General features: G+C 43.3%; 1 protein-coding gene across 3 annotated transcripts in view; it reads right to left on the bottom strand.

Annotated features, from left to right (window-relative positions):
* The window catches only part of MICU1 (mitochondrial calcium uptake 1), a 91,398-nt gene that overhangs the window by 43,919 nt on the left and 32,876 nt on the right, over positions 1-14,603 (bottom strand). For all 3 annotated transcript variants that reach the window (XM_042818055.1, XM_042818053.1, XM_042818056.1), the window contains exons 5-6: positions 14,328-14,490; positions 5,964-6,007 (exon numbers count right to left, since the gene is read on the bottom strand). In XM_042818055.1, the coding sequence (XP_042673989.1) occupies positions 5,964-6,007; positions 14,328-14,490 (207 nt within the window). The remainder of the gene's footprint in view (positions 1-5,963; positions 6,008-14,327; positions 14,491-14,603) is intronic.

Here is a 14,603-nt window from a genome sequence, read left to right as displayed (position 1 = left end):
GTTTGCTTTCCCCAAGCCATGGCAAAGAACTCTCCCTGCCCGCTGGTTGGAACACTTTGGGGAACAGCAGAGGAACTTGCATACAGAAGAGCAAGGTTATTACTTACATAAGGTGCCTCCTGCATGTAATGTAAACACGACCAACACTAAGCAGGATCAGAAGTGGAATGAATTTAAAAGCAGGAAATCTGAAATTAGACACACTTGTTTCACAGGGATTACAGAACAAGCTGGATGAGCACCTCAAGGTATCTCCAAGCCATAAACAGCTTTAGCTGTTACTAGCATACACAAGCATCTCAAATGCTCTTACCAAGCACATCAACAGGACCTCATACAGCTGAGCTCACAGGACTCTTCCACCTAAGGAATGGCACCTGAAGCAAAGGAGGACTTGAAGCTTATAGCAGCTTACACCATTCTGGTGCAAATCTTGTTCTCATACACAAACCAGAGGAACCCAGAAATTCAAGCTAATGTATAAAAGCCCATTTTCTTTATCTCCAAAATTAGCAGAAAGGTCCTTTGATTCTCCAGAAAAATCTATACTAAGGACAGTTCACCCTCCTCCAATCCTTTCCATGGAGAGCCTTCCTGAGCACATTTTCAGGCTCCAAAGGATGCCCTTTCCATCACCTGGCATGACATCTTCCTCCTGTACTGCCTCCCAGCAGCTCTACAAGGCTTAATTCCAGGGCAGCTCTTCTTTCACGGACACACACACCAGTGACAAGACTAGGCCAATCCTCAGTCTGGTCCCTCACACAAGCCTGCTACCTGGATGACTGAATGAATTGTGGCACACAAAGGCTCTTCACAGCGGGAATAAGTTCCAGGTGACGTAGTGGTCCTTACCTAATTCTTCTGTCCTTACACTTCAATCAAAATGAAGAATATCAGAAACCAACACAAAAGTACATGTAGTTTCAAACAAATTGCCAGGATAACAGAATACGCACTTGTAATATAACAGCAGTTAGAACATCTAGACACACATCAGAACACCCCCCCTTTCCTTTTGGGAAGTGATAAGGACTGAAATGAATGTCTGCAGGCTACAAGCAGCCCTACTATTTTTGGTAGAGACTAACTTACTGCTACCCAGAAAGGGAAAATCTCTTCCAGGAAAGGGTACAGAAACCATCAGAAGTATTCACCTTCACCTTCATTTCATTACCACTCTGCATTTCTCTCAGGCATCCCAAAACATCTAGAGATGCAAACATAAATGCTAGCAGGAAGGACTTCATTTGCAAGTTTAATTAGAGGGCAGTGAAAGCCACTCTAATTGCTTGTTTCATCAATGGTAGCATGAGGGTAAGCTGCTGTTAGTAGGCTGTGGGCTTTAGTTTGTATTAAGCAGCAGCAAGACATTCCTCCTGGAGTGCAAAAAGGGAAAGTCAAGTTTATTCAGCACCAAACAAGCTAGCTAGGTTTTTTCTACATTATGTGCTCACCACATCCATTTTCTGCCTTCATTCTTGTGTTTATACCAGGCTGTTCTGTTGAAAGATCCCTGCTGAGGCTCAGCAAGATGGGGACCATGCTGAGCAGTGGCTCGTCTGTCTGCACAGGTGGCAGGGTATGGATTCAGAACAAGGTAGATATGCAGCCTGCTTCAGAGGAGCACCATTACCAGAATCACCTCTAGGACATTAAGTTTGTTAATCACTGATGCATAACCAAAGGAACAGCAATTAAACTGCATAGAAATGGAAATTTTTTAAATTACATCTGTACTACACACTCAGCACCAGCAAAGCCTGTGCACACAGTTCTGCTTAGTAATGTGAGAGCTTATTTATCACCATCAACTTGTTAAGCAAGGATGAAGGCAGTGAGTGATGAAAGTACAAGAAAATAATTTGAAAGTCTGATGCAGGAAGGAAGTCTCCACACCACTCTCTAAAGTGTTACTTAAGAAGCACTGATGAGCAGAATGCAGCTGAAGAACAGCGTTCTGAAGTTCAGGAAGACTGCACTCCTAACAAGAGATACACCTTCAAAGATGATGAAACACAAGGGGGGGGCAAATGATATTTTTCCTTCAGCACCAATGAGCAGAGTGCTTTGCTGATGGGCACCCTTCTACTCTGCTCTCACGAGACCCCACCAGGAGTACTGCACCCAGTTCTGGAGGCCCTAACACAAGAAGGACATGAAGTAGGAACAGGTACACAGAAGGGCCATGAAGTTAATCAGAGGGTTGGAGAGCCTCCCCAACAAGGACAAGCTGAGAGAGCTGAGGCTCATCAACCTCAAAAAGAGAAGGCTCCAGAGGGAGGGACCTTATAGTGGCCTTCCAGTACCTGGAGCAGGCTGACAGGAAAGCTGGTGGGACACTTTACTAGGGCAGGTAGAGAGAGGATGAGGGAAAATGGATTTCAACTGGAAGAGGATACTTTTAGGCTAGGTATTAGGAATAAATTCTTTACTTTGAGGGTGATGAGACACTGGAATGGGTTACCCAGAAAAACTGTGGGGGCCACCTCCCAGCAAGCACTCATGGCCATACTGGATAGGGCTGTGTGATCAACCTGGTCTAGTAGAGGTGTCCTTCCCTATGGCAGGGGGTTTGGAACTAGATCTTAGATGTCTCTTCCAACCCAAACCATTTTATGATATTGTAAAATGCAAGAGGAAGAAACACTTAAGGTCCGAGCACCTTAACTTCACAGTATTTAGAGCTACACGCTGGAACCTGTCTGGTCTCACATCAGCCTACATGCCTGCTGGGGGAAGATGCTTCAAGGGCAATCAGGCTCAATACAATGAATGCTTGGAGATGCTGACTAACTCATTTGTCCCCCACTGAATGAAGAGGAATCGAGACCTCTTTCCCCCTGTTTCTAGAAGTCTGTTGGGGGAGAAAGGAGCACAGACAAAAACAGAGCCAGGGACAGAGCTGCCTCCCTGCACGTTCAGCATGGCAAAGAAGAGGATGGAGGTTATGCTGGCAAACAGATCCGATCAAAGATTTTCACTGTATGAGTGCCTATGGGGTTTTTGTCTCAAAATGAGTGAGGGAAAAGTACTTAGAATCAAATGACAAGAGTGCTGTTCCATTAATAAGGCATTACATTTACTTTCCTCTCCAGCCACTTTAAATTATCACTAAGGAAGAGCAGGAGGAAAAAAAGAGGTATGTGTTCTCACTGTGGCATTCAATCACATGAAGCAAGATGCTTCAGAAACCCCACATCATAGAGGCACACATAGAGGCACATCAGTCCAAAAATATTTGGCACTACCAGTCCCAATCACTGCACATCATTCAGCTACTCTGACTGCAATTTTAAGTAAATATAATGCTTTCTCTGATAAGAACAGCTCATATCTGCATATTAATGGCACAGCATTTCAATCTCGACCATTTAAGCTCAAAATTCACACCCACACTTTAAACTTGGTCCTCCATATAATGAAAACGCAACTGGCTGCACAGCTGTTTCTATTGTTTTTTTTTCTTTGTTTTTTTTTTTTTTACTGAATCCCTTTCTAAATGAGTATTTACTTGCAATCCTGGGTAGAAACTTCTGCTGGGAACCAAAATTATTTCTCTTCTCTGCTCTTCAGCCACTATCTAGCTTGCATATTCCCTAGAATTTTTTGGAGCACAGCTTGCTCTTGTCTGAATAATTACATACTCGTCTTCAAAAAAAAAAAAAAAAAAGAAAAGGAATTTCCAGTGCAGAAGGCTGACTTGGAGCATGTACCTGCACCAAAAGTCCCATTACCCCCATGCGACACCTGTAGGGATGCTTAAGGGAAGAACGGCTCTCAGCTTGCTGCAAGAATTCATTCTCTCCCCCAATGCCATGAAACCAAAGGATCAGAACTGCATCTTCACAGGCAGAGCCACAGCTGAGCAAAGGCAGAGGAGGCTCCGATTCCCAAGAGAAAGCGGGAGCTGAACACAGGCAAGAAGGAAGAGGCTCAAGAGGATTCAATCCGTCAGGTCCTGCTCTACAACTTAAACCTGAATGAGGGTCAGTCCTGCAGCACCTTGAGTGCTGCCTGGCAGGGTAACGAGCATTTGTTTTAAACTGAAGCCCACAGCAGGCAATATGATGAGAAATAAGAGTGCTATCAAGACAGATCAATCTGCTGTCAGCTCTTCTTTACTGAGGGAGAGCCAACACCAACCTACTTCATGCTCTCCTCAAATGATTGCCTCACCTGGACATAACCACCACCCTAACAGCCAGAGCCAGCTTTAGTCAGCCCCAAGGCACCTTTAAGCAAACAGCTAAACAAACAAGAGTCTGTCTTCATTTTCAACACAGCAAGCTGCTTCTAGAGCATTATTAGACTGTGGGAAAAACAGATCCCGGGATAAGGTAACAATGAAGACCATTGTAACACCCTAAACCTGCTGCCTCACCTTCAGACCATCCAAATCAGAGCATACAGACATCCAAGTGCAGCACTGACCCCTGTAAGCTGCTTAAAACAGTTTCTCTGCTCTATGGGTCAGAGGAGGTGATGTTTGGTACATCACATGCAAACATGTTCTCAGTTGAGCCCTCAGTGCTGAGTCTCAAAAGAACAAGAAGCTGAGTTAAGAAAACTGCATCCCTTTGGATCTTCTACCTAATATGATTGGAAATGGTTGTACAGTGCTCAAGAACAGAACCACCAGCACAGATTGTGTGGGTTTCAACATTCCTTCCCTGCAAACCTTGTTTATGTAAAACCTAAAGAGATGAATGTGAGAGCTTGACAAGACAAAGCAATGAAAGCAGTATGATGAAAAACAGACTGCTACAAACCAGGGGAAGAAACATTTGGTATTTCGCAGAGAACGTGTACTTTTTTTTAGATCACAAAAAGCAGACATCATAGTTGTGTGGAGGGGAAGAAAACAAGTGTTCACAACACACTTCACTTTTATGCATCAAAACAGCTGCCAAAACACTACCGTGCAATTGTCTGTTTTCAAGTCAGCTCCCGCCTTGCTGCCTGGGAAAGCAGAACATTGCACAGCTCAGATGACAGGGACCCCAGGTATTTGATCACCTTTTTTATTTACCTTTCCCTACCAAACACAATAAAAGGTGGGGAACTGCATGCATTCAGCCCACACGGTGTTTATGTAAGTCTTTAAATGCAAGTTTCTCTATCAAGGCTTCCTAGAAAAGCCTAACACATCAGGTACATCACTTCAGCAAGGAGGGGGATCAGAGATGCTTACTGCCCTTTGGAAAAACAGAAGCTTTATTTTCAGATGATGCAGATGGAACGAAAATGTTGCTAGCAGCCAGGGTAACAGTATGCGCCCACAGTGAGGTAACAGAAAACTAACCTGCATTGGGTTAGTATGGGCTGGTAGTCCTGGGGACAGAGCTACCTCCACAGCGGGATTAATCGGGTCTTCAATTTGCATAATAACAGGTAGGATGCCACATGCTCCATTACACAGGCAGACAAAACTACAGAGTATGCTCAGTGATTTACCAACATGTTTCATGTCAGCACAAACATCCAGAACAGCTGTGTGCCACTGTGGAAAGGTCCTAGGGTTCAGAAGGGGAATGAAGCAGAGGTATCTCATGTGGGGGGGTGAGAGGGACAGGGGAAAAGGTGCTTGGGATGCAGAAAGGATCAGGTGTCTCCAGGAACCTGGAGACAAGCTAGAAGGGAAAGGTCAGGTGAGATTTCCCTGAGAAGGCACAGCTCATAGGGCTCACTCATAACAAAGCAGCAAGGAAAAGTGATTACAACATACAATTTTCTGGCATACCAGTACTTAAGAGGCAGCAATATTTTAACTGTAAACAGGACATCAAGCTCCCTTTGAAATGAAGTAACTGAATAAGAAAGTGAATATCAAAAACACTACAACACTATAAAAGCTAAGACGACAGTACTTGCACTTACACCTAGGCACAGTTACTAAGTACAGGAGTCTAGGTTAAAAAGCCTTATTGAGTAGTTAGACTGTTAAGTGTGTATGTGCTCACCTTCCCATCATAGCGTTTCACTATAAACTGATCCAGCCCCAGATCTGAAAAAGAAAAGAAGAGTAATTACAAAAAGTGTTCTCAGATGACATAAGCAAGCATTTCTTGGGCTTTCAGATACCGTAGTGATCAAGTAGTAAAACAGTCTAATGTAAAAGTGAAAAAGTTATATTTTCTATCTTCCCGTATGCACATGTATTTTGACCACAAAGGACAAACAAAGCAACAGAGAAGGAAACATCTATCTAGCAGGGGCAATAGCAGCTCCCAGCACTTCCCATGGGATCCAAAATGCCTACCCCAAATGTGAAGATTTCTGGTGAGCCAGTTGGCAGAGATCCTGCCCACAATGCTCCACGTAAATGCACATTCACAAAGCTTGTCCTTAGTAACATCTTTTGAACAATACACTAATAGCAAAACGAAGGATTGTTCCCATAAATGAGAAATACAAATCCAAACCTTGTTTATGCTGTAGTAGAGAACTGCCCAGATGTAATCAGATTTTAAAGGCAAAGAGTTGTAACTGCATTCACAAGTGCTTTAACTAGAAGAGTGCTTTGGAGAAAGGCAGAAAGAGCTTATGTATACTAGGAAATTTCCACTCCTACCAACACAAAGTACTTGGCTATCCCCAAGTGGGAAAAACAGCATTTTCAGAAAGGGGGAGCAGAGGCCTCCACCATGCATCCTGTACATATGAGCAAGATCACAAAAAAATTAGTCAGGGAGGTTAATTTGAGCTTTGTAATACAAATCAAAAAGATGCATCCTGTGAAGATAAAGCAGAGCTTGAACCAAATGCTTTCAGTAGTTCAGGAGCACACAGGCCAATTTTCATTTCTCTAAAGAGTAAAACCCTCTAAATAGCTACATCCCATGCATTTTCTGGGACTGTTTATGATAATTATCACATCCTCATTTCAATTTAAACTAGAAAAAAAGGAAGAAAAACAAAATAAAATCTCTTCCAGCTCATTTGGAGGAGCAGCACACAGCCTGCTGCATCACCTGCCTGTGAAAGAGGGTGGCAAAACACCTCCCATCCACTGAAGAAGCTGATAATGCTTACAGTGCCAAAAATGAAGTTATTCATCGCTCCAGGGCAATCTCCTCAACCTCCCTAAGCCAAATCAGCTACAACTCCTCTGTCACCAATGCCAAAGGCGGAGGTGGCAGCCTCTGGGCTTTCTGTGTTATGTGAGTACTCAGGGCACCTTCTCACCACTTTGCATGCCCAGAGGAAAAAATTGCACATTCAAGCACTTTCAGAATGCAACCTTCTCTTCTTCTGATGAACTTTATGTATAAAGTTACAGGATAAATAGAGCCACACTGAGAGGCAGGTTTTGTTTAACGCATGTGTTCATTTTGCCAGAGAGGTCACACAGCTGGGGCACAGCTCTCCTGCACACCCAGATGCTGAGCAGGAGGGCTGTATGCCATGCATTGTAACAAGTCATTTCTCCTCCACACCTCATCTTCCCATGCCTGAGAAGAGTGCTTAAGACACATCCTTAATATGTACTCACAGAAAGCTATAAGAGGACACAGGGTAAAAATAGCAGGTGAAAGTATGCCTTAACGGCAAACTGCTCGCACTTGTCACTGCTAGGAAAGCAAACAGGTTTCAAAGGAGACCCAAAATGAAGAGATGTTCAAATATCAAGGTAAGACCAGCTGCTTTGATATTTACAGGAGTTTGTACTTACATATATAGGTAGTTACTAAAAACAGCAAAATACCACCTAAAAAGACATGCCTAGTATGTATGCTAAAGGAAGAGACAAATAATATAAACTCAGTGCTCTTCACAGGTGTAACACGAGGTGCAAAAAAAGGAGATTCAAAGGGGCTGTGACTGGAGGCAAGTACAGAGCACCACAGAAGGGACAGCAATAGACAGCAGCGGAGGAGTCAGCAACAAACCAATGCATGGAAGTTCTAACTGCAAAGGATTGGCCTCAGGACTGGTTCAGCTAGCACAGATGTTTGCTTTCATGCATTTCCCTGCTTGCTATTGCACAGCATGGGAAATGAGAACATCCAGGTAGCATGAAGTTAACCCTGCAAGAGACACATCTACAGCTTTCTCCAACTCCATTCCAACATCCAAGCTGCCAGGTCTGTCCTCAAGCTGCAGAGCTCTGAGCACGTCCATATTCATTGAAGAAACTGTTTTCAGCATCACAGCTGCTACAGAATGGTGACTGCTGTTATTATCATCTGCATCATGTCAGGGTACTTCACTTCTGAAGAGAGGCCAATAACTTTGTTTAATGCATCTCTCAATGATGAGAGATTCACGTGCCACTTTTGTTGCCCTTTTTCATGTTGCTATGTCAGCATGGATTGGAAGAAAGCATTACACACAAAAGCACAAGCACATTGGCTCACAGCAGTTCATTATGCTCACCTTGCCTCCCAGCCACACACAACAGCCACACCACCCTTCTCTGCTGCATTACCTATACCACACATTAAGTTCATCTATAACATTCCCAGGAAAGCTCCTGACTAAGCTAATTCAAACACTCTAAAAGTTAAGCCCAAAAGGCATGCGTATGTCCAAGGCATACAGCTTTATTTCATACATTTTTCCCTTCTCCAAGTTGTTGTTTTTTAAATGGGCTTAGCTGCCTATTTTTCCACTACACCTTAATCTTGCAGGCTGACATAAGGAAACCAAAAGGTGGACTTCTGCCTGATGTCTATATTCTTCTTTCTTTACATTACATGCAAAAAACAGAAGCCCCTTCCCAAGAAAACTTTAACACAAAAGGAATTCAGTGTACACATACGCTGTAAAGCTAAAGTGAGAGCCAGCAAAATGGAAAGGTTGCATGAAGGAAGACCAATGGGAACAAGGACAGGTAAGGGCATTAGTTGTTACATTTCTGTGATCCAAAAGGCAGTGTTCTAAGCTACAACTGCTGTGAAATTCTTCCATCTCAGCCTGGGGCTGCAAAGAGCTCCTGGCTGGGCTGCTGCCAAGGAGCTGCAGGAGCACAGTGCCTAACAGCAGCATGACCTTTGCCACCATTCTCTACAAAGCAGAGGCTGGAGTGCCATTCTCCCAGAAACAGATCAAAGATTTCCTCCAGGAAGTGACCAGGAATTGTTTCAGGAGGTACCCATGAGCCATGTTGCTTCATTAAACCTCTCAGTTGCTGAAAAGCAGCAGCTCAGATGCCACCAGGGCAGCTCAGTTCCAATGCTTATTTCTGCTTAAAACCACCAATGCGTGAGCCATAGGAAACCACCAGGAGCACCTGATGCACAAAAATTTCTTTGTACAAAGAGCCTTCAGCAAGTTATTCAGCTAAAGTAATGGGCTTGGACTCCAGAGAAGAAAAATGAAAAAGCCAACTCTTTAGCACACTGAAAAAACCCACAGTATTGCTTGAAGACCAGCCCAGCATGAACCCATTTTGCAGGCCTTCTGCACTTCTCCTGCAAAGTCATCCCATGCCAAAGAACAGCCCACAGCTCACATTGGCTTGATCTCACTGCAGCTATTTTAGGCTCCTGAAGGAAACTCAGCTACGAACCACCCCAACCACATCTTTTACTTACGTGAAGCACCGTGCAGCAGCTCACTCTTTGCCATACCTGGGTTTCAAGGCTCTTTTTGCTTACACAGCCACAGGCTCTGCACCAGCCATTCACCTTCAGGAGCAGGAATGATCTGCAACGACTTCAAAACCTGCCTGCCACAGCCAGTCTATTCATGGTCCTCAAGTACCACTGTACACCACTCCTACAGATTCTGATGGCATCTGAAATGCAATCACAGAACCAAAAGAAGCAGCAGTGCTGCCATAGGGGAAGCTAATGAAGCAGCATCACCCTAACTGCTACTTCAAATTAGATTGACACCACCCCACCACTAATTCCAAACATGTACTGCTCCACTCTTATTTGCTTGACAGTAGATTTCCAGCACTAAAAAGAAAAACGTCCCAAAGTAAATCAAAATGACTTATACTCTCTGCCTGCCACACTGGGGAGAAGACCATTCAATAGGAGAACTCTGTAGTTGCTGCTTTCATTTGCAGGTGGGAGGGAAGTCTCATGGAAAAGAAAATATTGCTACAAAGAAAAGAGAAACAACCCACAGAACAACCTGCTGCTACTCTTGTTCCACTCTAGTAAAAAAATATGAAGTCAAATACTTTTCTATTTCTATTGATTAATGAACATGTACACACCACAGGTTCACTCAAAGCTAGCCATTACCATGCTGATAAGTATTTGAACAGTTTCTAAGCTCTTCATGTTATCCTGGAAAGAAAGCCATGGGCAGCAGATTATAGATCGCAGTTTTGAAAGGTATTTAACAAACAAGCTTCCAGAAGAATGGATTTTCTGTGATGTCAACAGCTTTCCACTGCGATGGAGCAAGCTTTCAGCTCTCTGGTCCTTAAATCCTCATCAGATTTTCCACTGTTTGTGTAACAGTCATTCAATGGCTTTTCCTTTCCCACTGGTTATCAGAAGAATGAAGCACACAACATGCTACTTTAGGAAAAGATAAAATACTGGACCGAGTTTTCCCATCCAAAGCCATAACCCAGCTTTGGGTTTGGTTTTTTTTTTTTTTTTTTTTTTCTGAATTTAAGATGCCTAAGGTTTGTCAGAGGACACCAACCTTGGGTATACACTAAAGTTAGTATAGTAAAAGTATACAGTATATAGTATATAGTATACACTAAAGTTAGTATACAAAGTTAAACTGCTTTGTTCACATGCTCTGATGTATGCACTCATAATGCAAGGGGAAATGGTCTCAAACTAAACCTGGCATCTCTTGTTTCCTCTTGGGTCTTAGACATCCTTGTTGCATACCTTTAGGTATCTATACAAGCCTAGGGAGTCCTTCTCCTCACTATAAGACTGAGAGAAAACTTGCCACAGCTCATGACCGCTTGCCCTGTAGAACATGAGATTTGTACATTTGAAATCCAACCCAAAAGAACTAATAACCACACTCAGTATTGTAGCAACTCAGAAGCTATCTCACATTCAGCTGCTCACGTTTGCCAAGTATGACAAATCATTTTTAAACCTGAAATCGACCTATACAGTCTGGGCAACAACTTCCCCCTTGCTCCATGCAAAGTTTCAGAGGATTTCTTCCAGTGAGGCCACAAGAGCTCCATCACCCTTCAAACATTCACACACCAAAGCACTGCACAGCATGAGGAGCTCTGCTACACACCAGAGAAAGAATGGCAAAGCTCCTAAGTCCGGCACCAAGTATTTCATTTTGTGACTCTACATACATCAAAAAGTGATACTGTATCTAAAGGTCTGTTGCATTAAGCTGATTTTTCCTCTTTTTATGTACTTTGTTACATAATTCTTCATATTTTTCACAAATTCCACTCTGCAGAAGCCTGCACACCAATGCTGCAGTTCTGCCTTAGAACAACATGGCCTCAGCCAACAACCTGGAAGAGCTCAGGACAGAATACAGCAGCTCACTCTGTTCTTCACAGCTCCTCTTCTCCAACACCATCCTCCTGCCTGCAAACATCACAGGAGCACAGCTGCTGCTTTTGGCAGCACATTCCTGGTTTCTTGCAGACAAAGAGAAAAACATTACAGGGATTTCAGGTTTTTGAGCTGCTGCAGTGTATGGTGGATCTTGAAAGACATCTATTACGCAAGCAGGAGTCTGCATTAACTAAGGATGTTAATATGGATGGAAGAACAGAATTGGTTTGGGTACAATCTCTGTCTCTCTCTAGTGTGCTGCCATAAGACACACAGGTTTTTTCCTTCTTCTAATCCTTATAACAAAGACAAAGAAGCAAATGAAGGCAGTGGGATTTCCACAACCCAGCCTAGGCAGTCCTGCAATGAGCATCACCACCCCCAGGCACACAGCCAAGGTGTGAAGGCACAGGATTGTGTTACTGCATGGGACAAGAAGTTATGGCTTTGCAGCACAAACCCAAGAATACCACTTGCACAATACCTCAGGGTCAGTAGGACTGCAGAGAAGCCCATAATTCAGTTCAAGCATTAGCCCATGATTACAGCCCATATGATTACAGCCAGCCATGTGACTGCATGAGGAAGATTCCCAAGGAGCACCCAGGGATGAAGGCAGGATGCTCCCACCCAAGCGGAGGGCACACCTAAGTCATGACTAAGGGAGAAAGCAGCCCCAGCACTTCCTTAATCACCTATAATCTAGATTACCTTATGAGTCAAAAGCACAAAACAAATGTTCAGTGCAAAAACAAATCAGCCAGCAGGTAGCAGTATGTCTTAATGAAATTTCTGGTTTTAAAAATCAGCTCTCTCATCTTTTACAACCGGCTTGTAAAACACTTGAGAACAAGGTTATGGCTGGTTTGACTTTACAGTGGCACTAAACGTTTTATTTTTCTAGAGTTCATTATGTATTTAAAAATCATTTACCACGATCGGCACTCATAAAGAACAAGCAACCTAGCAGAAGCTTAGTCTGTAAGCAAATGCACAACAGTAATAGTCCTCAAGACAGATCTTCAAGCCAACAAGATTAAAGGCTGCCTACCCCCCTGCTTTACCCGCTGATGGGCAGCCAAGGCCCAATTTCTCTCATTCCACTTTCCAAGAGTACCTGTATGACTCATGAATGTAATTTTTTCTCCCTTATAGACTTCTTTGTGGCACTGGCCGGCAGCACTTGCAGACTCCTAAAAGGCTGTGATGAGCTTCAAAGGGCCATTTGAGCAGCTCACCTAGCCAGAATGATAGTCACAGCATAAGGTTAGCTGCTCGTAAGACTGACAAGTTGTTCACCTTGGTTTGTCTCCAAAGCAGATGTTGCTGAGCACTTCTTCACATTTTTTGCGTACACTTTAAAATACACCAACAACTTGCATTGCATGGAAGTAGAGGAGAACGAGATGTCTTAAAACTAAGCATTGGATGGCTTCTATTTTTAATCTGTCTGAGAAAAAATAATTTAGATGGCAAGATTCACTTTCAACCAGGTGCTACTGCTTTTCAGAGCACTAATTCAAGGAGCTTCAGATGTATAAAATAGTAATAAATTCAGTAACCATGAGCATTATATTCTGTTTATTGCCCAAATTACTCCAGCACCAGTGAAACCATGTTACTCATTTAAAGAACTACAGCCATTTTCAGAAGTTATTGAAGACATTAATCTAAGCACAAGTGTACAGGATTTATTTAGCAGCTGTCACATAAGTTACAAAAACATTTTTATAGTTGGTATATAAACCCCACTCTGAAAAAGTTAACATTTGGGGATTGAGGCTCTCCATTAATGCCTGCAGTCGGAAAAGGAGTTTCCTCCTTTGAGGTGCACTGTGGGAGAGTAAGCAGCTTTCTTTCCTACAACTCAGCCAAAATGTCTCCTGCAAAACAGAAGAGAAAACCTCCCCGAACCCCATAAAACTCAGCCTCTTACTAAACGCACAGGAGAGATTTTCATACTAAGAAATAAACAAAACACTGCTCTTCACCCTGTTGCCTCCCAAATCCCTACAGGTGCCACAACTGATGTGCTTCACAGCAAACAACACAGAGTCTGGAGCAGGCAGAGAGGAGCCCCATCCCAGCCAGCAGCACCACAGCCCAGTCAGGCACACAAGGCTGCCTGTACCCCTTTATGCATAAGATTCTCCTTACCAAAGCACCTCTTCCTACATGTTTAGGTACTGATCTGTTAGTGTTTCAACTGAAAAAATTCTTTCACTATTAAAAAAAAAAAGCAAGGAAGCTATCTCTTCAAGGGCTCGTAATAAAGAGATCTGATATACTGCAGTAGTACTTGAAGCAACAGGAAAGAGATCAGGATAATCTTGTTTTTGGGAATAGAGTAGGGACAGCTAGCTTCAGGAGCTGCTTTCTGCCCCTAGAAGCCCTGGGTTTACAACTCCTAAGATGTGTACTGGGAGATCAACACAAATCTGAGTTATTACCATTATTTGGGAACACTGCAAGGAAACCTTGCTTACAAGCTTACACAGACACACAGCAGGCTCTGCTGGAGCAATGAGCCCAGCTTGTGCACAGCTGAGCTGGTAGCCCTCCGCCTTACTCCTCTGCTCATCACTCCTCTGTTATCCACTTGCACTCCATTGCATTACCATAAAGTGTGGGTCAAAAAGAACTTCTTTACCAGGGCAGTACATCAGGCACTAGTCAGAGAGCAACCTCCTCATTTTGTGCGATGCATGGCAATATAACAAGACATGATAGGCAACAACAGAACAGTTTGACAAGGAATTTAAAGATCAGGTAAGAGGCTGCAGCTTACTCCCTGTTGCTGTACTACTTTCTCCAGTTGCCACACACACACACACACACACACACACACACACACACCCCACTTACTTTCTGGTTGTTTCTCGTTAGGTGTTATCGATCTCACGAAATCCTGCGGTGTCATAAAAACCTCAGATTCACCGTGTTCATTGATCACTTTCAAAGTGGCAAAGTATCGGAAGATTTTGTCTGGTGTGGAGTAGGCTCTGATCCGGTTCTCATATTCCATCACCTGGGAAATAAGTTTAACCAGCATTAGATACACAGTTTCACTTGAGACACCAAAACCAGGAGCTATCATTAGACTGTTGAAGGTTTTGCTACACTGCAACAAAGCTGGGTGCA

This window comes from Centrocercus urophasianus, unplaced genomic scaffold, assembly GCF_019232065.1.
Source record: "Centrocercus urophasianus isolate 14NV4802_14NV808 unplaced genomic scaffold, USGS_Curo_1.0 seq_17, whole genome shotgun sequence".
NCBI classification, from domain to species: domain Eukaryota; kingdom Metazoa; phylum Chordata; class Aves; order Galliformes; family Phasianidae; genus Centrocercus; species Centrocercus urophasianus.
The sequence above is the reverse complement of the archived record's forward strand: the minus strand, read 5'-3'. Positions and strand labels throughout refer to the sequence as shown.